General features: G+C 53.7%; 7 protein-coding genes across 7 annotated transcripts; 4 read left to right on the forward strand and 3 right to left on the reverse strand.

Moving 5' to 3' along the window:
- Nucleotides 1-1,524: 1,524 nt before the first annotated feature.
- On the forward strand, nucleotides 1,525-3,841 carry VPS27 (Vacuolar protein-sorting-associated protein 27; the record flags this gene model as incomplete). The annotated part of the gene is made up of 5 exons (XM_053173833.1): nucleotides 1,525-1,598; nucleotides 1,648-1,780; nucleotides 1,838-2,122; nucleotides 2,175-2,955; nucleotides 3,006-3,841. The coding sequence occupies 5 exons, from the start codon at nucleotides 1,525-1,527 to the stop codon at nucleotides 3,839-3,841; spliced, it is 2,109 nt and encodes a 702-aa protein (XP_053042390.1).
- Nucleotides 3,842-4,353: 512 nt separating this feature from the next.
- On the reverse strand, nucleotides 4,354-5,113 carry COL26b_000870 (uncharacterized protein; the record flags this gene model as incomplete). The annotated part of the gene is made up of 3 exons (XM_053173834.1): nucleotides 4,354-4,509; nucleotides 4,576-4,871; nucleotides 4,930-5,113. 3 exons carry the CDS (start codon nucleotides 5,111-5,113, stop codon nucleotides 4,354-4,356), a joined length of 636 nt encoding a protein of 211 aa, XP_053042391.1.
- Nucleotides 5,114-5,877: 764 nt separating this feature from the next.
- On the reverse strand, nucleotides 5,878-6,563 carry COL26b_000871 (uncharacterized protein; the record flags this gene model as incomplete). The annotated part of the gene is made up of 4 exons (XM_053173835.1): nucleotides 5,878-6,033; nucleotides 6,138-6,204; nucleotides 6,257-6,446; nucleotides 6,497-6,563. The coding sequence occupies 4 exons, from the start codon at nucleotides 6,561-6,563 to the stop codon at nucleotides 5,878-5,880; spliced, it is 480 nt and encodes a 159-aa protein (XP_053042392.1).
- Nucleotides 6,564-9,849: 3,286 nt separating this feature from the next.
- On the forward strand, nucleotides 9,850-10,680 carry COL26b_000872 (uncharacterized protein; the record flags this gene model as incomplete). Its single annotated transcript, XM_053173836.1, has 2 exons — nucleotides 9,850-10,396; nucleotides 10,460-10,680. The coding sequence occupies 2 exons, from the start codon at nucleotides 9,850-9,852 to the stop codon at nucleotides 10,678-10,680; spliced, it is 768 nt and encodes a 255-aa protein (XP_053042393.1).
- Nucleotides 10,681-11,182: 502 nt separating this feature from the next.
- CCT5 (T-complex protein 1 subunit epsilon) lies at nucleotides 11,183-13,051 on the reverse strand (the record flags this gene model as incomplete). Its single annotated transcript, XM_053173837.1, has 4 exons — nucleotides 11,183-11,644; nucleotides 11,693-12,809; nucleotides 12,867-12,915; nucleotides 13,042-13,051. 4 exons carry the CDS (start codon nucleotides 13,049-13,051, stop codon nucleotides 11,183-11,185), a joined length of 1,638 nt encoding a protein of 545 aa, XP_053042394.1.
- A 605-nt stretch (nucleotides 13,052-13,656) lies between these two features.
- COL26b_000874 (uncharacterized protein) lies at nucleotides 13,657-16,240 on the forward strand (the record flags this gene model as incomplete). The annotated part of the gene is made up of 4 exons (XM_053173838.1): nucleotides 13,657-13,957; nucleotides 14,043-14,735; nucleotides 14,786-14,986; nucleotides 15,036-16,240. 4 exons carry the CDS (start codon nucleotides 13,657-13,659, stop codon nucleotides 16,238-16,240), a joined length of 2,400 nt encoding a protein of 799 aa, XP_053042395.1.
- A 1,717-nt stretch (nucleotides 16,241-17,957) lies between these two features.
- Nucleotides 17,958-20,252, forward strand: GRP78 (78 kDa glucose-regulated protein; the record flags this gene model as incomplete). The annotated part of the gene is made up of 5 exons (XM_053173839.1): nucleotides 17,958-18,092; nucleotides 18,206-18,278; nucleotides 18,358-18,469; nucleotides 18,522-20,010; nucleotides 20,067-20,252. 5 exons carry the CDS (start codon nucleotides 17,958-17,960, stop codon nucleotides 20,250-20,252), a joined length of 1,995 nt encoding a protein of 664 aa, XP_053042396.1.
- Between the last annotated feature and the right edge of the window lie 1,683 nt (nucleotides 20,253-21,935).

Here is a 21,935-nt window from a genome sequence, read left to right on the forward strand (position 1 = left end):
TGTTTCCTTGAATAGAGCAGAGGGCTTTCGGTGGGTTGGAAGAATGGCGGGGGCAGCCAAAAGGCGTCTTTGAGGAAAAGAGAGGTAGAATAGAACAGATTTGTGGTGCCGTATGCTGTGCTGCCGTCTTGTGAAAGGACGATGGTCCGTGGTGGAGGGCAGCCTCGCTGTCGTCGTCGCCGGGCGCTAACAGTTTCAACAATGGCAAGACATTGTGGAGAGGGAACGGTACCGTTGCGGCGGCTGTGTTTTTGGGGGGCGTTACGGTATCTTATCCGAGAGGGCCGGTACCCGTCGACATCTAGACCAGGGCTACCTCTGGACAGGGCAAGTAAATGCTGCGCTGGAGTCGGGATCACTGACGCATCCGGCCTCTTGAATGCTTCAGGCACTGCGATGGAACAGGCGGACAGGGCGGGCAGGGTAGTCGGTCCCCCTGTTTTTTTTTCTTCTCTTCTCTTCAGTCTCAGGGTATCACACCGGGCGGCTGTCACTGAAGGAGGGCGGCCGGGCGGCGGGTTCGCCGTTGATTTTACTTGGGTGCATGCACCTTGGGCGGCAACTTTGAGTAAGGTAAAGAAAGCTACGGATACCTAGGTAGGTGCTAAAGCTGGCATGACTGACAACTCATAGTGCCGCGCCACAACCAATATAGCTTGGCTTTTACCTAAATACCCACCCTCGATGTTGTTTCTTTGCCGGGTATTACATGGCGACAAATGCAAAAATGCATTACAATGTGAAGGAGCTCATGTCAAAGAGTGCATTACCCAGAGATGCCCAAGTCATGTACTTACAGCAAGCTCGATGCCAAGGCCCGCAGCAATTTGGGCAGGTTGGCAAACCCATGCGCCACAGGTGGCTCCACCGCCATGTTCCCAACTTCGTCATCTCTGGGGAACCCCCCAAAACCCGTCTTCAAAGTCCCACGCCCTTTGGGCTTAGCGCGGAGATTTCCGTCCGCCGATTACTATCGATGTACGTACCGCGTAGTCAGCAGCACCAGGTGAAGCAGCCACGAGGCCCGCGACGACACCTGCAAGGCAGCCCTTTACCAATCCCCATGCATCCCTGCTGCGGAACCAGAGTCGCTACGTAAGTTTAGGGACCCGTCGTGCCTGACTACGCACTGAGCCAACGTAAGGTAGCCACCACCAGGCATCGAAGTATCTCGCCGTACCCAGCCCGCCTGCAAGCTACCTCCCGGGCGACCTGAGGTGGACAATCGGGCCTAGCCTGCTGCATCTCCAACTGAACGAACCATACGCACCATCCAAGAGACCCCAAGGCTCAGGCTGTTGCATCTGGGCCAACAGACACACGCACTCCAAGCTTTCCTCTTGTCGCTCCTCCATCAATATTCCTACGCGCAATCCATTCCACCTCCGCCTCGTAATCCCGTAACGTCGGCATCGCGACCGCACACGAACCACGTACACATAGATAGCCCGCCGACTACGATCGACATTCGCTTGTTTGCACTCGCCTCCCCGCCCATCCCGCATACCGCACCCAGCCTTCAAGATGATGGGCTGGTGGTCCAGCTCGGCCAACACGGCCCTGGACGAGCAGATCGAGAAAGCCACCAGCAGCAGCTTGTACGACCCGATGCCGATGCTTCAAATGACTGTTCTAACGCTGCAACAGGGAGGATATCGCTCTGAATCTCGAGATCTCTGATGTCATCAGGTCCAAGACCGTCCAGCCCAAGGAGGCCATGCGCTCCCTAAAAAGGCGCATCGGCAACAAGAACCCAAATACCCAGCTGAGCGCCCTTAACGTATGCCATGCTTCGCTGCTGCCTGCTCTTATATACACAAGCTAACCCGGATGGCAGCTTACCGACACGTGCGTCAAAAACGGTGGCACTCACTTCCTTGCCGAAATCGCCTCGCGAGAGTTTATGGACAACCTGACCTCGCTCCTCCAAGCCGTTGGTCCCGCCGCCGTCAACCATGAAGTGAAGCAGAAGATCCTCGAGCTGATACAGTCCTGGGCCGCCGCTACCGAAGGCCGCCACGAGTTGGGATACATCGGAGAGGTCTACAAGACACTACAGAGAGAAGGCCACCACTTCCCTCCCAGGGTCACCGTCTCCAGCAGCATGATTGACAGTAGCGCTGTAGGTTTTCTGTCTGAATGCCGTTGATGTCCCCCACGCTGACAAGTCGCAGCCCCCCGAGTGGGTTGATTCAGATGTCTGCATGCGATGCCGAACCCCCTTCACCTTCACGAACCGAAAGCACCACTGTCGCAACTGCGGCAACTGCTTCGACCAGCAGTGCTCGACCAAGTCGCTGCCCCTCCCCCATCTCGGCATCCTCGCGCCCGTTCGCGTCGATGATGGCTGCTATGCGAAGCTCACCGACAAGTCCAGCAAGGGAGGCGCGCCTTCGCCACTGCCCCAAGACCGATCTCCCACCTACCCTTACAAGACCCGCAGCACGTCTGCTATGCAGCCGCGCAATGCGCGCGTTGACGACGCGTTCGATGAGGATCTGAAGAAGGCCCTGGCTATGAGTCTGGAAGAGGTCAAGAATTACTCCAAGGGCTACGTGCCTCCCACCGCCAACGGCCCGGATGCCAAGGTGAACGGAAGCTCTGCTGCCCCGACGAATGGAGCAGAGGATGAGGACGAAGACCTCAAAGCTGCCATCGCCGCCTCGCTGGCCGACATGGAGGAGCAGAAGCAGAGGCACGCCGCTGTATTGAAGGAGCAGACATCGAGCGCTGGATCTTCATCGACTCAGCACTTCTCCTTGCCCAAGAACGACTACGAACTTACCCCGGTCGAAGCCGAGAACATCAACCTCTTCGCGACCCTCGTCGATCGCCTGCAGACACAACCGCCTGGAACCATTCTGCGTGAACCCCAAATCCAGGAGCTGTATGACAGTATCGGTACCCTGCGGCCGAAGCTCGCCCGCACCTACGGAGAGACCATGAGCAAGCATGGTGTGTATAGCCCTTGAGTGCCCCCCGTTTTCAGTACTAACCCATCCTAGACACCCTCCTGGATCTCCATGCCAAGCTTTCCACTGTCGTGCGATACTACGATCGTATGCTCGAGGAGCGGCTTTCCAAGGCATACAGCCAACATGCCGTCGGAGGAGGTTACAATCTTCCTCCTGTCCGCCATTCGACCGGCTCTTATCCTTCACTTCAGGCCAGTGCCCCTGGTGCTGCCGAGAACTTTTACACTGGCGAGCAACGAGTGGACTATGGTCACGCTCCGCCACCCCAGGCTTACCCTCCTCATCCTCAACACACTCCTCAGCCTCAGTACGCGACGTTCGATAAGCGAGCTTCGGTGTCTGGGCCCCCAACTGGCGTATACCCTCCCCAGGAGCCTCAACGGACAGACAGCTGGAGAAGTGGAGGTGCGCCCGCGCCCGAGCAGTATGCGCCTCAACCTTCGTATCCCAGCGAGCCTACCCCTCCCGCAAACCACCAAAACCAACCTGCCGCAACACCATCAAACGATCCCAACGCCTCTTACTACTTCAACCCTCAGCAACCCAGTGCGCCCCCGTCCGCACCACCATCCGCCGACCCGAATCCCTCTCCGTACCCCAATCTTCAGCAGGCGGTGCAGTATAGGCAGTCTGTGTCTCACCAGCAGACACCTGTCCAAGCACCGGCCCAACCCGCTCAGCATACACAGCAGCATCAGGCTCCGCCCCAGCAGCAGAGCTACTGGCAGCCGTCAGTACCCCAGCAATCAGCGCCGCAGCATTGGCAGGGCCAGTACAACAGCGGATATACCCAGGAGTCGTTCCCGACTGCGCCGCAGCACGCCCCGAAGCAGCCGGCTGTGGAGGAGAGTCTAATTGATCTTTGAGGAGGATGCAGTCCGAATGCATGCAGGTCTACTACATAGGTTTCGGCGTTTCAGGGACACAAGGGCAAGCCGAAGTAACTCTTTGCATTATTCGGGCTTGAGAATGAGCTGTAAAATGAAATCTTTGTTGGACACGTTTGCATTCCCTTCTCCTGCTCGTCGCCGGGAACAATAATCTGTGATGTGGAGTTGTACCGAGTGGCAAGGTGTCATAAGACTAATGTATTCATTTGATTGACGATTGCATGTGCTTGATTCTTTATTTTCTACCCTTGCGTGATTCTCCCTTTGTCGATTACTCTTCCGCCAATGACCCTAGGTCAACCTTTGATGCTTTGACATCAAGGCCACACTCGTTGTTAAGCAGTCGAACGGCTGTCGAATGATGTCAAGATGAGAGCTCCCTCCATATTCCCATATTACGCCTTTCCTGGCCATTTTCCAGGCTGGTTTTATATGTTCATGCCAGTCCTCGTTGTCACCAAGTATCAAATCTCCAGCTGGTCGGGTTTCTAAACGGCCTCTGTCATGACGACGCCGCGACCCTCCTTCAGGCGCCGCGATGCCTTCTTCCAGGCCTCCTTGCGGTCCTTCACGGCGAGCTTGTACTGGGAGCGATGCCACTCGCCCGTCTCTCTGGATCGCATGACCTCGCGATATTGAAGTGGCTGGAACGTGTTCAGTGATGAGTATTTTGATAAAGGGCAATGATTTGAAGATGCTGTGCGACGTACCTTCCAGTCGACCTGGTCAACGGGCAAGGTCCAGTTTTCTTTGATTCGGAGGTCGGGGTCTCTGGGTTTGGTATCAGTATTTGCTTTGCGGTTGTGGGCATGAGGGATATTTACTTTCTTGTATCCTGGGAAGGCGGGGATCGGCTTGAGGAGGGAGAGGTTGGTTCTCGGCTTGCGCTGGGGAGCAGGCTTGGAGTAGGGGTGCTTCGTCTGCTCCTTGGCCTTCTGTTGCTCAACCTTCTGCTGCTCGACCTTGGCGATCACCTCGCCAACGTAGTCTCCGGTTTCTTCGTCGTCTGTATTAACAGTCAGTTGTTCTGCTTTCAACAGTCGCACTGTTGACGTGGCACTTACGATACAGTGCAAGGGTCTTGGGTCCCACGCGGGGCACGAGGTTTCCGTCCTTGTCGTAGTCCTCATCGTTGTTCTCCTCCTCGTTTTTCTTCTCCTCGTCACTCTTCTTTTTGTTGTTCTCCTCTTTTTCTTCCTTCTCCTTCTTGCGCTCGCGGTCGGCCTTGGCCTTTGCGTCTATGTCCATAGTCAGCTTTTTGTAGTCAAATCCCGCGGCTATGGGAACGTACTAATACGAGCAAAGTATCCGGGAGGTATGTAAGGGACGATGCGGTCTGCGTTTTCCGCAAGGTACTTCAAATCCTCCTTGGAGATGTCAGAAATGGTGGCGACGGCGATGATGGTGATGGCAATATGTGGGAGTTGTTGTATTGGTGTTCAGATGGAAAATCTGGGGAAGGACTGAAGGAAGGTGAGTTTGAAGGGTGAAACAAGAGACCTGTGTCGAGATGAAGGTGCTCTGATAAATGTCTTGTGGTTTAGGACCAGGTGGGTGAATAGTGTGTAGGTGGTGAATGTGATGGCTCAGGTGAAGGTGAAATCGAAGTGAGAGCGGCAGGTCGCGTGTGGCCCACCACGTTCATCACTCCGAGTATACAGGCGAAATATGCCGTGTATGTAGCATCAGTCATCCATTCGATTAAAGTACGATCTAAAACGAGGAGTCATGGTTATTGCAAGGAAGTTGGTCTCCTGGGTTTCCTCCTCCCAACAACGGGAGATGAAGTATCCGCAGCTTCTTATGTATTTTCCGAAGTCTCTGTCTGTGATGTATTCAAGTCAGTCTTTGGTGGTTTGATACTAGATTCATTGTTGAACAGGGGAAGCGCAAAAGTTTCGAGCTACTAAAGAATTTGTTTCAGAGGTGGTTGTCGCCTTCGTGAGCCTGGAAGATACATGCTCATACCAATTTATTAGAAGACTCTAGCTCTTCCGGTCCTGGTCGCTTTATCAGACACCCTTCGTCTCGACGCCGCCAGTGGCGGCGCCCTTCGACTCAGTGGCACTCTCAGACGTCTCCTCTCGGCCCTGTTGCTCCTGCTCGTATTGGAACTGCTCCCATGCAGCGATCTCCCTGGCCAGATAGACCTCACGCTGGCGTCGTGCCTATTGATGACGAGGTTAGCTTTTAATGTCTATAGAGACCTGCAGAGCGCGTTTTTCTATTTGAACGAACGTGGACCATGAGAAGGAATTGGCGGGCGCCTTACCTTGAGGTCAACTTGGTCGAGGGGCAGGGTCCAGTCATCATTCAAGATTGCGATATTCCTAGCCATTCTAGGTCAGTATATTTATCTGATTTGGAGGGAGGCGGGTGACCTGGACTTACATGGTCCCCGGAAAGACAGGGCGAGGCTTGAGGAGCGAGGGGCGGAATCCTGGCCTTGACTCGGGAGCGGATGAGGAGGAAGAAGAGGACTCCTTTATCTGCTCCTCTCCCTTCTGCTGTTGCTCTCCATTCTTCTTCCTCGCCTCCTCCTCCTTTGCCTTGCGTTCGTGGTCGGCGAAAGCCTTCGCTCCTGTTTCCATGGTTAGCTTATTGGGCAGAGTCGAGTACTGGGGTACGTACGGAGACGAGCGAAGGTTCCAGGAGGCTGGTAAGGTGCAAGGACGTGTGGACGATCTTCGTTGGGCATGGTGATGGTAGTTATGTCGGTCGGCAATGATTTATGTGTGTGTGTTGTGTTCTGGCTGTGCCTATGTTGAGAGGAGGAAGAGTGGGAAGATAGCCAGGAAAAGGTGAGCTTTTTGAGGGTGAGGTAGATGCCTGGCTATGTAGAAGTGAGGTACCTGAGGGAGACGTGGGTGATGATGAAGTTGAAGTGAAAGCGGAAGCGGAAACAAGTACCCGCCCTGTGCCCCGTTGCGTTCATTCATTCCACAATCGCTGGTTTTTTGGGCAGTATGGATACCGTCTGGATCGGGACGTTTACAGGTTTTCTTTGCCTACCGATGTTTCTCTTGTAATGTGGAAACAACGATCTAAGCTTGCTTCCCTATACGATGCTTTCACCCAGCATCCCTAGCACTAGTGGTCTGTGTCCGTCGATTATACTCCAAGTATTTGTTGACAGTCAACAACTTTAGGGGGAAAATGTGTTTCTTTGGGCTTGGGCAGTAAAGGAGTGTACTTTCAACGGGGCGGTTCAAAGAAATCGACCATTTCATGAGCATACACCGTACCATGGAAGGCGAATTCATTGCCGGCCTGTGCCCAAAGATCCAAGTATAGAGCCCCCATTTTTGTGGTACTTTCGAAGTCTTCGTGGACTTGGCTTGAGCCTTGTTCGGCTGAGGGGCTGCTTTCCCCAGTTCTAAGCAAAAAGGCCTTGTTTGCTTCAGGCCTGGGAAGTCTCAGCTGTGGATAAAAACTCTGCTTTGAAGCTTTATCTGAAGGGAGTTTCCCTAAACAGCAATGGGAGTGGGTATTTGAGAAAGCTTGGGATGATTTGAAGCGCGACGAGGCGACAAAGTAGCCAACAGCCCTAGACACCAACACCGCATTTTCAGTCTATCATTTTGAGCATCTCTGTCTTTAATCAATTTCTTCCCCCATCTCAGATTTATTATGACGTATTTGTCATTGATTAGCGGTATGTACGTCTTGTCTATAAGTGAGGCCACGGACGTTCCTGGCGGTAGCAGCGATTCTTTCTGATATCTACATAAGCATGAGCGACGATGAAATCAGACCATGTGCGGGAGACATGGGCTATGATTGGTTTCGGTTTGATGTCTGAAGAGGTCAAGAGGGGCTTTATAGGGCAATCCAAGGCCACATATCTTGCCTCACGTGGTACTTTTGAGGGTGAGGCACGTTACCGGATAGGTGTTTCGAATGAGGCAGACTGAGCCGGTGTTGAGAGTGGGCTGAGGTTGATCTGAGCTGGATCATTCTGTTATTTAAAATTCAGGCAACGCTGGTGAAGAGCTTCCTCCGCACAATACAAGGGGACGTCCTATGATGAGTAATCTCTACAACACTGTGATGCAGAAAGACCAGGCTTACTTGCGGTAGACTACGCACACTTGCATCTTGATCGGCTTCTCGTCCAGGTATATTGTATACCTGAGAATATCCACTGGACATGCGCGGTGAAGAACGAAAGACCGACTTGGCTTAAATCCGTCTTTCTGGTTCACCCGAAAGGTCTAGTAAGCTTTGGGCTCGCACTCGTATATCTGAAAGAATCGATGAAATAATGATTTTTCTCTCCATGTATTCGACTTGCGGTAAAAAAAAAAGGCCAAACTTCGAGGTAGTCCTCCACGTCTCAAATAAGCTTTTGTGTTCGCATCTTTGAAAGGCTTGCCGTCATGAGAGGACCAAAAAACATCTACGCTTGAAAAAACGGATGACGTTGTGGTCCTTTGTGGTAGAATATATAATCTCGCAGTTCTGTCTTAGTCTGCCCCTGCACCTGGTTCATACACAAGTGGAATAAACAGAAAAGACATACCTCAAATCTTTAGGGTTCGTTGAAGGAACTTCGTTGGAGAGGACTCCAAGTCTCTCAACCAGAGCATAGCTCAGCAGAAGGCTACGAATCGGCTCCGATTGAGGTCACACAAAGGGAACGATAATTGATCCATCTTTCGGCTTGCGATGTACAGCATGATAATTTATACGAGGCAGACTGCCAGAGCAAAGATTAGCTGCCATTCAAGTCTCTCTTCTCATCCGTATGCTTTCCTGGATTCGCCAAATTTGACGCCGCGTGATATTTGCGAGGTTTTATTGCGGAAAAGACAGCAGCAGTGAGCGCTTCACGTTGCCTGTCTTGGTCGACGAAACATTAGTATTTGATCGATCTCCCGAACCACAATACCCGAGTAATTGTTTATCACACGCCATAATAGCACTAAGAAAGTGAAAGACGATGCAGGTAACTGAGAACTGTTATAAATCCGTTTGGAGACTTCCTCAGCTTGGCTTTCAGCTTCGTTTGGGACTTCACCGTTTTGAAAGCAAACTTTAAGCGGCCAAATTGTTCATCTAACTTGTTCCACCGCCTCACCCGTTTTTAGATGACAACCGAGAGCCTGAACTCGCATATGCCTATTTCTCTTCATCGTCACCTGGCAACTTCAGTGAGTCACTGTCAAACTCCGGTCTAGTTCTAATTCTCGGCAACCTGACCAATTTTAAACATCACACAACAGCTCTTTTGTATAAGCAACCGCAAGCAGTAACTCCGTCGCAACGAAGTCGGCCCCTGATCTCGGCAACAAGTCAGCTCGCCTCAATTGATAAGCCGTTCCCCCTACCCCGCCCAACCACTCCGGACGCCGCCAGACGGGTGTGCCCCACATTTCGCCCCGGTTATCGGCGCCGCAGCGCTACGGTCGGTGCAGCGGGCCAGCGTCCTTGGCTCTAAACCAGCACACCCGTTGTGAGCTGAGGTGCGCTGCGCTGCGAGTTCCCTCTCCTGTCGTTTGAGTCATTCCGCGAGAAGATTCCTGTCCCGCCATGATGCCGGTGGAAAGAACATCCACTTTTGGACTGTGTCTGGCGTGTGTGAGGTGTGCACTGGCGCCGTGGGGACCCTGACTTGCTCCAGTGTCCGCCGCCGCCGCAGCCAACGCCGCTTCGCCCCAACCAAGGAATTTTCCCGAGGACGGGGGAGCCATTACGTAGTTGTCTCGAGACCGCGTGCTTTTATCATTGGATCGTGAATCACGCAGTCATCCACACCGAGCACCGGAGGTTTTGTAACGTTTAGAAAGTGAACAAATAAACCACATCGCCAGCCTTTTTTCATCAACATTCAAGGTGTTTGCTTTTCTTTCCCCAGAACTTTACCCCGCCTGTCTCACGACCTCACCCGTCTCACCAACATCAACCCCTCCAATTCAATTGCATGTCATAGCAACGACATCTCACCACACAGAAACTTCTCGACATCGCCAACCTCATCAACCATGCCTGTCCAAATCCACCTCGTCCGCCACGCCCAGGGCTTCCACAACCTCAATGTCGAAAACGAGGCCACCCGCGACCCCCTCCTCACAGACAAGGGCAAGCAGCAATGCGCCGACCTCCGCGCCGCCTTCCCCCACCACTCCAAGCTCACCCACCTCGTGGCCTCGCCGCTGCGCCGCACCCTGCACACCTGCCTCCTTTGCTTCGGCCCCGAGGACGGCCACCTGGGCAAGGTCATTGCCCTGCCCGAGGTCCAGGAGGTCTCGGATGCCCCGTGTGACACCGGCTCCGCCGTCTCTGAGATTGAGGGTGAGTTCGAGGGCAAGGTGGACTTCAGCCGGGTGCCCGAGGACTGGACGGAGAAGAAGAACCCTGAGAGCAGGTGGGAGCCGACGTTGAAGAAGCTGGAGGTCAGAGCTGCGGAGGCGAGGAGGGCTTTGAGGGAGATTGCGGGCGTCGAGGGGGATGCGCAGATTGTCGTTGTCACTCACGGCGGTTTCTTGCACTTTTTGACAAACGACTTTCACGGAGTCCCTGCTGGCAAAGGTACGTTTTCTCCCTTGCGTGTATGAGAGCTGTTGCCGGACGGTCTTGCTAATGAGCCTGCAGCGACTGGGTGGGAGAACACGGAGTACAGATCGTACAACTTTGCCGACAGCACCGGCAAGGACGAGAAGGCCCTGTTGACCGAGACGCAGGAGAGCTGGAATCGTCGCCAAGGCGAGAAGACTCGTCCTACGCCTGAGGAGCAGGCTGAGCTGCAGCGGGTGTTCTACAGAGACATGGAGCCGTACCTGAAGTACACTGCCGAGAGAGGCTGGATGCAGTAGAGGGGCTTAGACAAGATGAGTAAAATTCGGATAGAGTAGACGGCATGCATCGGAATAGACCAGACATGGCAAATGACTTAGAATACCATGACATTACTCTGCTCGGCTCCGTGAGAGGTTGACGCCAGTGTGTTCTGTGCCAATTCTCCAACTAAATCAACTCTTCCGTGTCCTCGGAACTCATGTTACAATAACGGTCAACATCTAGCCCGATAATCGGTCTCATAAATACTTGCCAACCTAAAACTCATTCGATATACACCAAACATTCGCGGTGGGTAAACCGGGACGTTGAATCAAGAAATCGCTGGCATCGTCTTCCACCGAACATACTCTTAGACTTAGCAAACCGTGGAATGCCGGCTGGGGAAATTCGAGGACTGGTATTGGTCTCGACATTGGGGCCTCTCTATTTGCATAGTACAAAGCTTGGTATAATCCCAAACACCACTGACCCGTCTAGAACCTTTTTTCCGTTCATCATCATTTTTACTTTAAATCTTTAAAAGTCTTCCTCGCCAGACCCGGCGATGATGACGTTGTTGACCTTCAATACCATTCGGCATAATTGCGTCGCCAGCATGAGCTGCTGTCTCTTGCTGATGAGGGGGTCGATAACGAAGGCGTCCTTCATGTCGTTGCTGCCACGGTTCATGCAGTCAACACCAAGCTTTCCGCGGTCGGCAGGACTGGCCTTGACCTGCTGGCTCTTCACCTCGGCCAGAGTGGCGATAGGGTTGAGACCGCTGTTCTCGGCTAGGGCCATGGGAACGGCGTCCAGGGCCTCGGCGAAGGCACGCATGGCGTACTGCTCGAGACCAGGGGTCTTGGTGGCGGCATCCTCGACCGCCAGAGAGCAGGCAATCTCGGCGGCACCACCACCGTAGACAACGCGGTTATCCTTAACCAGGTTGCGCACGACACAGAGGGCGTCGTGGAGAGAGCGCTTGGCCTCGTCGATGATCTGAATTATGTTAGTTGGAGGTTGTCGCTCAAGGTCCGTTTAGCTTACCATCTTGTTGCTACCGCGGACGAAGACAGTCACCGCGCGAGTGTTGGCGCACTCCTCAATAACCAGCATCTTCTCTCTTGTTGTGCCAAAGGTCATCTCTCTGACGCGGCCAGCGGTACCAAGCTTCTCGGGCTTGAGGTCCTCAAATCTGGGCACAATGCGGCCGTTCGTTGCAATAGCCACCAGCTCGATCTCGGGGCCACCAACCCACCTCACGGCAGGGAGATCGTTCTGAAGAAGAAGGTGGTTGGCCTCGTCGTCGAAACCCCATTGGCAAAGTGCCAGGTTGGCGCCGGCGTCCTTAATCTGCTGAATCATTTCAATAAACTTCTCCCTCTCGTAGTTCTGGAGCTTCTTGAACTCCTCGACGCTGGTGATGTCCAGCTTGTGCTTGGTCTTGGGCTTGGGGGGCTCAAAGGCGCAGGTAAGGATGGCGATCTTGGCATCCTTGACCTCTGAGGGCATCTGGGGGTGGGAAAAGTCCTTGTCGATAATGACACCCTTGACGAGCATAGAGTCCTCCAGAGCTCCTCCAACCTTGCCGTCGACCTTGATCAGCTCGAAGTCAACGTCTCTACGTTCCAGGTCGGCAACGGACAGGACGGCGTCCACTGCGATCTTGGAGAACTGGTCGTGCGCCTTGGAGACGATCTTGCTGCCCAAACTTGTCCGTGCCACCTTCAACAGGTTTACTGTCTCCTCCTTTGTGAACTCAATAGTGTCTGAGATCTTGTCAAGCTCCGATACGGCGATGTCGCAGGCCTGGTCGTATCCGTCGGCGATACGGATAGGGTGAATGCCCTTGTCGATAAGCTCCGCCGCCTGCTCCAGCAGAGCTCCGGCCAGAACAACGACACCGGTAGTACCGTCACCAATCTCGTCATCCTGAGACTTGGACAGCTCTACCAGCAGCTTGGCGACGTGGTTGGAGATCTCCATCTGTTGCAGAATCGTAGCACCGTCGTTCGTCACTGTGATGTCTCCATCGGGGGAAATGAGGATCTTGTCGAGACCGCGGGGGCCCAGGGAAGTCTTGACGATGTTCGCGACCGTTCGGGCGGCGAGAATGTGGTTCTTGACGGCCTCGTTGCCATATTGTCTCTTCTTCTTTCCCTGACTGCGGGGTGTGAGCTATAGCTTCGTTTTTGGAACGACGGCACTGTGCAAGACGTACTCTCTGACGACGATGAAAGGACGGCCCTGTTCGTCCTTCGTCACGACCGCTTTGTGTCAAATATCAGTATGGTACTCGAAGCTCGTAGTCGCCGCGTGGCTTACCGTTGGCCATATCCAAGTCTAGATACTTTTGTTAGCTGAAGTCAATAATTCAGGGGCGGACTGCTGCATACTCAACGCCATGGTGAAGGTCGTCGCACGTTACTGGGGGAATCCGGATGGAAGTGCGATTCAACTGGAAGTGACGCCGGGGAAATCGAGGTATCGTGGGTTGAGGGGGGTTGAGCTCCAAGGACCGGGACCTGGTGGACCAAAATTTCTGAATAATTGGTGGTGCCTGCCTTACTGGGGGACCCGCGACCAGAAGCTTCGGTGGTCGGCGCTGGGATAATCCGGGAGCTCACCGCCTGGCGGGCGGCGGCGTAGCCTGGCTCGGGCCTGCCCAAACACCCTACTGCAGTGGTTGGTTGAGCGCATCCAGGTGCCAGGCGCCAGAGGTACCCCGCCATGGGCGTCTTGCCCCTCCATGACAATGGCAGGCCCCACGCATCCCATCTCCATTACCAGCACAAGTGCCTTCACTTCCAATCTTCCGGAGATAGCTCAGGTCGCAATTCAAACCACAACTTTTCCCACGAAAAAGTCAGCGCAACCCGGCATGCAATAACGACTTGTTTCTCCGATTACTCATTGCTGCTTTAAAAACGTTCGCTCTTCCCTTCCACCCTCTGCATCCATCTCCCTTCTTCAACCCACCCTCAGAAGAGTCACTCACACACTCGTCCACCATGTCGCGCCACCAGGCAGTCCGCAATCTCGACTACGAGGAGGTCCTCGATGAGTATGACGCAGACGACTACGAAGATGAGAATGAAGGCGAGCAGCTCAGCGCAGAGGACCGTCAGGCCATGGCCGAAGGCACTCAGTTCGTGCGCAGCTCCCTAGGCTCTGACGCCGACAAAGTCACCACACAACAAATCCAGGATGCACTCTGGCACTACTTCTACGACATCGAAAAGTCGGTCTCTTACCTCAAGAAGAAGTTTATCGATCCGCCCCCGAAGCAGGAGTCCAAGAAGACCAAAGATGGTGAGTCGGTTTAGTTTCCTATGTTATTTTTTCCCTTCTGCTTTTTGTCAGGCACCGGCAGTAGCAGACATTGAGTGTTCGGCAGATGGCATGGGTTTATGGTCGTGGGATGACGAGGTCTTGGATGGTGCTGTGTCCGATTCGCATGCAGGGTACCCGGTTCCCAGGATTGCCTCCTTGACTGCCGCAAGCTACTTCCACGGGATCTCTTGGATGGGCATTCCTCAATCCCGGCAGGCTATCTTGACTCCCCCTCAACCCCTTCCGGGCGGTCTGCTTGGTGGCGGGGAGGGCCCCAAACTCTCCAAGCTCCAAGCACTGGCAGCTGCGCGTAAGAAGAAGACGGATGTCAAGAAGGATGACGACAAAGTCGACCGCGCTGAGAAGCGCATGTCTTCCTTGGCAATCACTGAGCCATCATCGAAGGAGAGTGGTTCAGGCCTCCTGGCCAAACGGCAGAAGCTATCTGGAGAGTCGACACCCCAACCATCGGCCACCTCTCAACTTCGAACCTCATCCTCGGACGCGCCATCTGGAATGGACGTCGATCTGGCGCAGGAAACGCCAGCGAGGAATGACGAACTGACCCAGGATGACTGCTTCGTGGTGCCATCAACGAGACCGTCCGCCTTTGCTCAGACGCTCTTCGGACCAAGCCAGGACTCTGCCGACGCCTCTCAGACCTACAACATGCCGTATACGGCCTCGTCGTCCTTCGTGCCCAGTGCTTTCACCCAGCCAAGCCCTGATGACATCGTGCTCGCTGCCCAGGCGAAAGGTTCGCGATTTGCGACAACACAGTAAGACGCTAACTCTAATAACTTTTAGCGGGCAACAAATTCGACGCCGCTGCCGCCAAGAGCGCAACCAAGAAAGTGGCCGCCAAATCGAAGGCCAACGAGGCTCCTGCTGGTGAGATGAAGCAGTTGCAGCTTGACGAATCAGCAGTACCCAAGAATAAGAAGCTCGACGTGCTGAAAGAGTTTGAGAAGAGCGATAACAAACGAAGTGCAAGTTTCGTCGTGGTTGGTATGTACTTCTCGCCTCACTTTCTCGAACTACACCTAACAAGTTAAAGGCCACGTCGATGCAGGAAAGAGTACCCTCATGGGCAGGTTACTGCTAGAGCTCAAGTTTGTTGAGCAACACCTGATCGACCGGTATCGTCGTCAGGGAGAGAAGATTGGCAAGGCATCGTTTGCACTTGCGTGGGTGATGGACCAGAGAGAGGAGGAGCGCGAGCGTGGCGTCACCATTGACATCGCCACAAATCAGTTCGAAACCGACAAGACACGCTTTACGATCCTCGACGCCCCAGGACACAGGGACTTTGTTCCCAATATGATTGCTGGAGCCAGTCAAGCAGACTTCGCAATCCTTGTTATCGACGCTAACACGGGAGCTTTCGAGAAGGGCCTGAAGGGACAAACCCGAGAGCATGCCCTGCTTCTACGCAGCCTGGGCGTGCAGAGGGTCATCGTCGCCGTCAACAAGCTTGACATGGTCGGTTGGTCCAAGGACCGATTCGATGAGATTTCAGAACAGGTCACCGGTTTTATGAAGGGCAACGGTTTTCAACTCAAGAACGTTACCTTCGTTCCCATTTCAGGACTCAACGGCGACAACCTGGTGACAAGGCCAGAAGACGAGGCGCTGTCATGGTACACGGGGCCAACGTTGATCGAGGCGTTGGAAGACTCAGAACCAATGACGAGAGCGCTCCAGAAGCCATTCCGCATGTCGATATCAGAAATTTTCCGGTCTCAGCAAAGCCAGCTGACAGTGGCTGGTCGGATAGAGTCCGGCACAGTACAGAACGGGGAGTCGCTCATCGTGCAGCCCAGCGGCGAACCGGCCTCAATACGATCGATCGAGGTGGACTCGGAACCGCAAGAATGGGCGGTGGCTGGCCAGAGCGTAAATATCGGTCTGTACGGAATCGACCCAATTCACGTGCGCGTTGGCGACATCATCAGCACTAAGGCAGCACCCATCGACACAAGCGACACCCTGACAATGAAGGTGCTGGCATTCGACCACTTGATGCCGCAGCCAGTGGACGTTCACCGTGGTCGCCTGCACGCTGCCGGCAGAATTGAGGCTATTCCAGCCGTGCTGGACAAGGTCACAGGCGCAACTGTCAAGAAGAACCCCAAGATCGTGCAGCCTGCCAAGGTTGCGCGGGTGGTCGTCAGGCTAGAGTCCAAGGTGCCTTTGGAGGCAGGACAGAGAGTGGTCTTGAGAAGCGGTGGCGAGACAATTGCCGCAGGGCTGCTCGAGTAAACGGTGAAGAATCAAAAGAAGAAACGTGTTATGGTCGCGAACGGGACGGTATTTACGGCATTTGTGTGGGAAAGGACGCAATGCATGGCGTGCGAGAGCGAAAACGGGTGCTAGTTGAGGCTCCATTAGAGTTGAGCGCTGAAAATAGAGTTGCCTGCAACTTCTTTCTGAGGACAGCCAATGAGAACATGTCTATCCATAGAAGAACTCAGTTTGAACACCTTGCAGGAACCATGGAGTCTGATGCCAGGGCCAGGGCCATTCCGTCCCAAGTGAAAGGATTGCTGACATGGACCTCCAGCTGTGATTTGCTAATATTGATATGCGTCCGTTGTCTGCCTGCTCGTCAGCGTTTCTCCCGAGCGACTTGTCAACTTCACAGTCCGCTGAAGTGGCTCCGAGGTTGCAGGCTACAAAGAAGCGACTGGAGGGAAATGACGCCGTCGTGCTCCATCCTGGCGCACCCCTCTCTCGCATTCGACCGTTGTCCACGCCCCGTGGCCCTCTCGGGAGAGCATGGGCCAGCAGCCAAAGCTCAACCCCTGCCTTTTGCCCCCTCCATTTAGCCCCCCTCATCTCAGGCAGAAGACGGGATGGCACTGCTTCAGGCACCTTAAGTGAGGTAAGGTCCTCGCATGTGCGCCTTACAGTGAAGCGCAATTCAGGGGGCAGGGTAAAATAGAGTAGCCCATCTCCCATTTTCCGCCTTGCCGCCGCGCCGCCCCCACCGCAAGTAAGTGGTGGGAATATTCTGGAAAGCTTTGGAGGCATTGAACTGTGTTCCGAAATGGGCATTCGTGGTAATCAAGTTGAGGCCACTCTGTTCGTTTCTGGGTTGGAAGCTGCTTGTATGTAACCAAAGTCAGGAGGAGGCGAATGTGAGATTAGATTTGATGCAACGCATTGAATGGGGTCTTTGCCATCGGCCTTCCATTGTTGGAAATGCGCACTATCGTGAGTCACTTTCCCGCCATCCAGGTTCAGACAAAGAGTCAGTCGTATTTGGGAGACATTGCGGCGGCGTGGAAAGCCAGAGAAGCAAGCTGGCAAGCACCTGCCAGAATGAAGAGGAAAGGCCACGTTCAAGAGTTCCCAGCCGTCCAGGGGGGAGGGGACACAGACTCCATCTGCAATCGAAATCTCCAGAATCGCAGCCTTCGTGGGGCAGAAGGGACCCCGGTAAAGTGACGGCAGCCAGCGCGGCAGCGGTGAGGCGCTTGCTTTGACTCCCGTGGCTAGGGGAAGGCTTCGTACTGTCATCTCTCACTGTGCTTACCCAACGGAGAGTGGTCTCCCGAGATCCACTCTCGTCCCTAAATGTCCGCATTAGCGCATCTCGATACAGCTGCACCAAGGGACCACACAGTGCTGAATCAGCGCAAGCACGCCTCTGGAAGGAAGGTACCCCTGTCACGTGTGGCGCCTAGCAAGAGGAAATCTGGCCTTTTGTGCAATCTGGACACCTCAACTTTTTTTTGGAGGAGGCCGTTCATAAAGACAGCTATCTTTCCCTTCCACCACCGCTCTTCCAACCCTCTCCAATTTAACCACTGCAAATCACCTCAATTCCATTGGGTGTGTCGCTAGAAGGTAGAATCCGGAAAACCTTCCATCGCGCGTCTTTTACAGACATCTTTTCTTCTTTCAATTCTACCAGCTGCAAAGCTTCGATTCGCGCACCTGGGGAGCTTCACACAACCCCCCGACTCCAACCACCATGTCGAGAACACGCAACTCGATGGCCTTGGGCTTCGGCCTCCTGGCCTGGATGTGTCTCCTCTTCTCCCCTCTGGCTTTTGTCCAGTCGGTTCAGGCTCAGGACACTGAGAACTACGGCACTGTCATCGGTATTGTAAGTTAGATCCACTTTTCCGCCAATCATGGTACAACATCACGACGATGTACCTTTCCCGGCCAAAACATCACAACACCGCAACAATAATTAATAGATCTATGCGTCTGCAGGACTTGGGAACCACGTACTCTGCTACTGCGGTTATGTCGAAGGGAAAAGTTGAGATTCTGGCCAACGATCAAGGTTAGTTTCGTCGAAATCGGACTTGGTTTCGATTTTTGGCAGATTTTAGAACATTTTGGCTGACATGATGGGCCAACAGGAAACCGTATCACCCCGTCTTACGTCGCTTTCACCGAGGAGGAGAGACTTGTCGGTGACGCTGCCAAGAACCAGGCCGCGGCCAACCCCCACAACACCATCTTTGACATCAAGTGAGTTGTTCCGCGTCCGCACAACATGGAGCCATGCTGACTAGGTTCTCAGGCGTTTGATCGGCCAGAAGTTCTCCGAGAAGGCTGTCCAGTCCGACATTAAGCACTTCCCCTACAAGGTTGTTGAGAAGGATGGCAAGCCCGTCGTCAAGGTCGAGGTCGGCGGTTCCCCCAAGACCTACACCCCCGAGGAGATCTCTGCCATGATTCTGGGCAAGATGAAGGAGGTCGCCGAGTCCTACCTGGGCAAGAAGGTTACCCACGCCGTTGTTACTGTCCCTGCCTACTTCAACGACAACCAGCGCCAGGCCACCAAGGATGCCGGTACCATCGCTGGTCTTAACGTTCTTCGTATTGTCAACGAGCCCACCGCCGCCGCTATTGCCTATGGTCTTGACAAGACCGGCAAGGAGAGGCAGATTCTTGTCTACGACCTTGGTGGTGGTACCTTCGATGTCTCCCTGCTGTCCATTGATGAGGGTGTCTTCGAGGTTCTGGCTACCGCTGGTGACACCCACTTGGGTGGTGAGGATTTCGACCAGCGCCTCATCAACTTCTTCGCGAAGTCCTACAACAAGAAGAACAACGTCGATGTCACCAAGGATGCCAAGGCCATGGGTAAGCTCAAGCGCGAGGCCGAAAAGGCCAAGCGTACGCTCTCTTCGCAGATGTCCACCCGCGTCGAGATTGAGGCTTTCTTCGATGGCAAGGACTTCTCTGAGACTCTTACCCGCGCCAAGTTCGAGGAGCTCAACATGGATCTCTTCAAGAAGACCCTGAAGCCCGTGGAGCAGGTGCTCAAGGACGCCAAGATCAAGAAGGAGGACGTTGACGACATCGTTCTCGTTGGTGGCTCCACCCGTATTCCCAAGGTTGTCTCCCTCATTGAGGAGTACTTCAACGGAAAGAAGGCTTCCAAGGGCATCAACCCCGACGAGGCTGTCGCTTTCGGTGCCGCTGTTCAGGGTGGTGTTCTCTCCGGTGAGGAGGGTACTGAGGACATTGTTCTCATGGACGTCAACCCCTTGACCCTTGGTATTGAGACCACTGGAGGTGTCATGACCAAGCTTATCCAGCGCAACACTCCTATCCCTACCCGCAAGAGCCAGATCTTCTCGACCGCCGCTGACAACCAGCCCGTCGTCCTGATCCAGGTCTACGAGGGTGAGCGTTCCCTGACCAAGGACAACAACTTGCTTGGCAAATTCGAGCTCACTGGCATCCCCCCCGCCCCCCGTGGTGTCCCTCAGGTCGAGGTCTCTTTTGAGCTCGACGCCAACGGTATCCTCAAGGTCTCTGCCCACGACAAGGGCACTGGCAAGCAGGAGTCCATCACCATTACCAACGACAAGGGTCGTCTCACTCAGGAGGAGATTGACCGCATGGTCGAGGAGGCCGAGAAGTACGCTGAGGAGGACAAGGCTACCCGCGAGCGCATTGAGGCTCGCAACGGCCTTGAGAACTACGCTTTCTCCCTCAAGAACCAGGTCAACGACGAGGAGGGTCTTGGTGGCAAGATTGACGACGAGGACAAGGAGACCGTAAGTTTACTCAACTCACTTCAACCATGTCTACAGACCACTAACTCTATTTCTAGATCCTTGAGGCCGTCAAGGAGACCACTGACTGGCTCGACGAGAACGGCGCCACTGCTTCCACCGAGGACTTGGAGGAGCAGAAGGAGAAGCTGTCCAACGTTGCCTACCCCATCACCTCCAAGATGTACCAGGGCGCTGGTGGCGCTGGCGGCGAGGATGAGCCTCCCAGCCACGACGAGCTCTAATTTCTTAGATTTGTTGTTGATTCGTTCGGGATGAAAAAGAGACTACCCAAAGATTCCATCATGCACTTTTGTCTCTGGTGTTGGCAGGTTAATTGGCGTCGGCAGCATGGAGCATGACTCCAACTTTGTGTAAAACATACACCACATAAATGAGACCCATTGAACACATGATTCTGTTTGCAACGTGATGTCGTGTGTTGGTGATACGTTCATGACTTCATCAGTAGTACCGTGCCCAAGGTACGGGCTTGAAGTCGTCGTCTCTGGCACGTTACCCTGATCGGGTTTATCACTTGGCACACCGGAATATACAATTATTTATATAAGTTCTCACGTTCTTGATGAAAGTGAAAGGTCGCTGCGGATCATCTCCCACTCTGTGCGTCGTATTCATTCTCGTCTTCGAGGCGCAAAGGCCTCGAACCTGACGCATCCTGATCCTCGTCACCGACTCAAGTCTACTTGACCTCTTGGTTTGTTCAGCATCTCGGACGGTCTCAAGGAATACCCTGGTAGAGGTGTTGGATAGGAATGGAAGAGAAGACAAGTGAGAGTCGGGCGGCGTTTGACGAGTGATGTTGGAGAGGGACTGAGGAGGCCTTCGACTTGGGAGATCACCGAGGCGTCTTGCCCGGCTTTTTCGATGAGCCGACTACAGCGGTGTTCATTGGTGTTGCTGTTTGCGGTACACTTTCGGACGGTTTTATAGTTTATGAGGGCTGTAGCCAGTATATATCGGGCTGTTCCTGCTGCTTCTTTGCTAGAGTAACGACATCAAGGTAGTATATATATATAACTATATATATATATATATATATATATATGCTGTCTCTGAGAAACTTGACTGGGACCGCCAACCAATGATAATAGTCTTTTCCGTTTGGTGCTTTTTCGCTAGCTTGGTACTTCAGCAGTGGTGACATCCAATACCAATGAGGCGGAGTAATGCTTCGCCATCAATACAGTGGTGGTTTGTATTGTATACGTTCGCGAGCGTCCCCGTCTGATTTGTATGATACGGGCACATATGCGTGACGGATGATGATGAGAGATGGTGGCTATGCAGACGGGCCGACGAAAGGGGGCGTGGGGTGCGGTCCGATGTTGTGAGAACTCGGTGGTGGCTGGGGTCTTGTTGAAGAGCTCACTGCCACGACAAATATTAATTCGTTGTCCGTTTCAAGGAGAGCCGAGTGTCGTCTTTTATAGTTGAGAAATAAGTAGTCGACGTTGAGAAGGTTGTACGTGGAGGGTTGTTAGGGTATAAAATGGTTTGGATGAGGATGGATGGTACTCGCCAGGCCAATGATATGGCATACGTGTAGGGTTGAATATCGATGTAACATTCGGTCTACTGAGCTCCAGGCTTTACTTTCCGCAGGACATTCTTTCTTCCAGCGCACTTTATAGTCTTGTTCTCCACCTCTGTCCCTAATACGCCACCTGATTATGCAGGAATAGATGGGTGTCGATGAGGTCTGAAGGAGAGACAGGTGAGAGGTGCTTGATGGAGGTCCGCCCATGGTTCGCAACTCAGAGTATACTGATTTTCCTCTTGGGTTTGGGGGAATCAGTGAGTGAGACCAGTCAAACAGCTAGGCACATCGCGGGTCTAGAAGATGTTGCATGAATCCATTCGTAATATATGCGGATAACTTTTCAGGAGAGACCGAAGGATCTTGA

This window comes from Colletotrichum chrysophilum (assembly GCF_026319265.1).
Source record: "Colletotrichum chrysophilum strain AFK26 chromosome Unknown scaffold_3, whole genome shotgun sequence".
Classification (NCBI taxonomy): domain Eukaryota; kingdom Fungi; phylum Ascomycota; class Sordariomycetes; order Glomerellales; family Glomerellaceae; genus Colletotrichum; species Colletotrichum chrysophilum.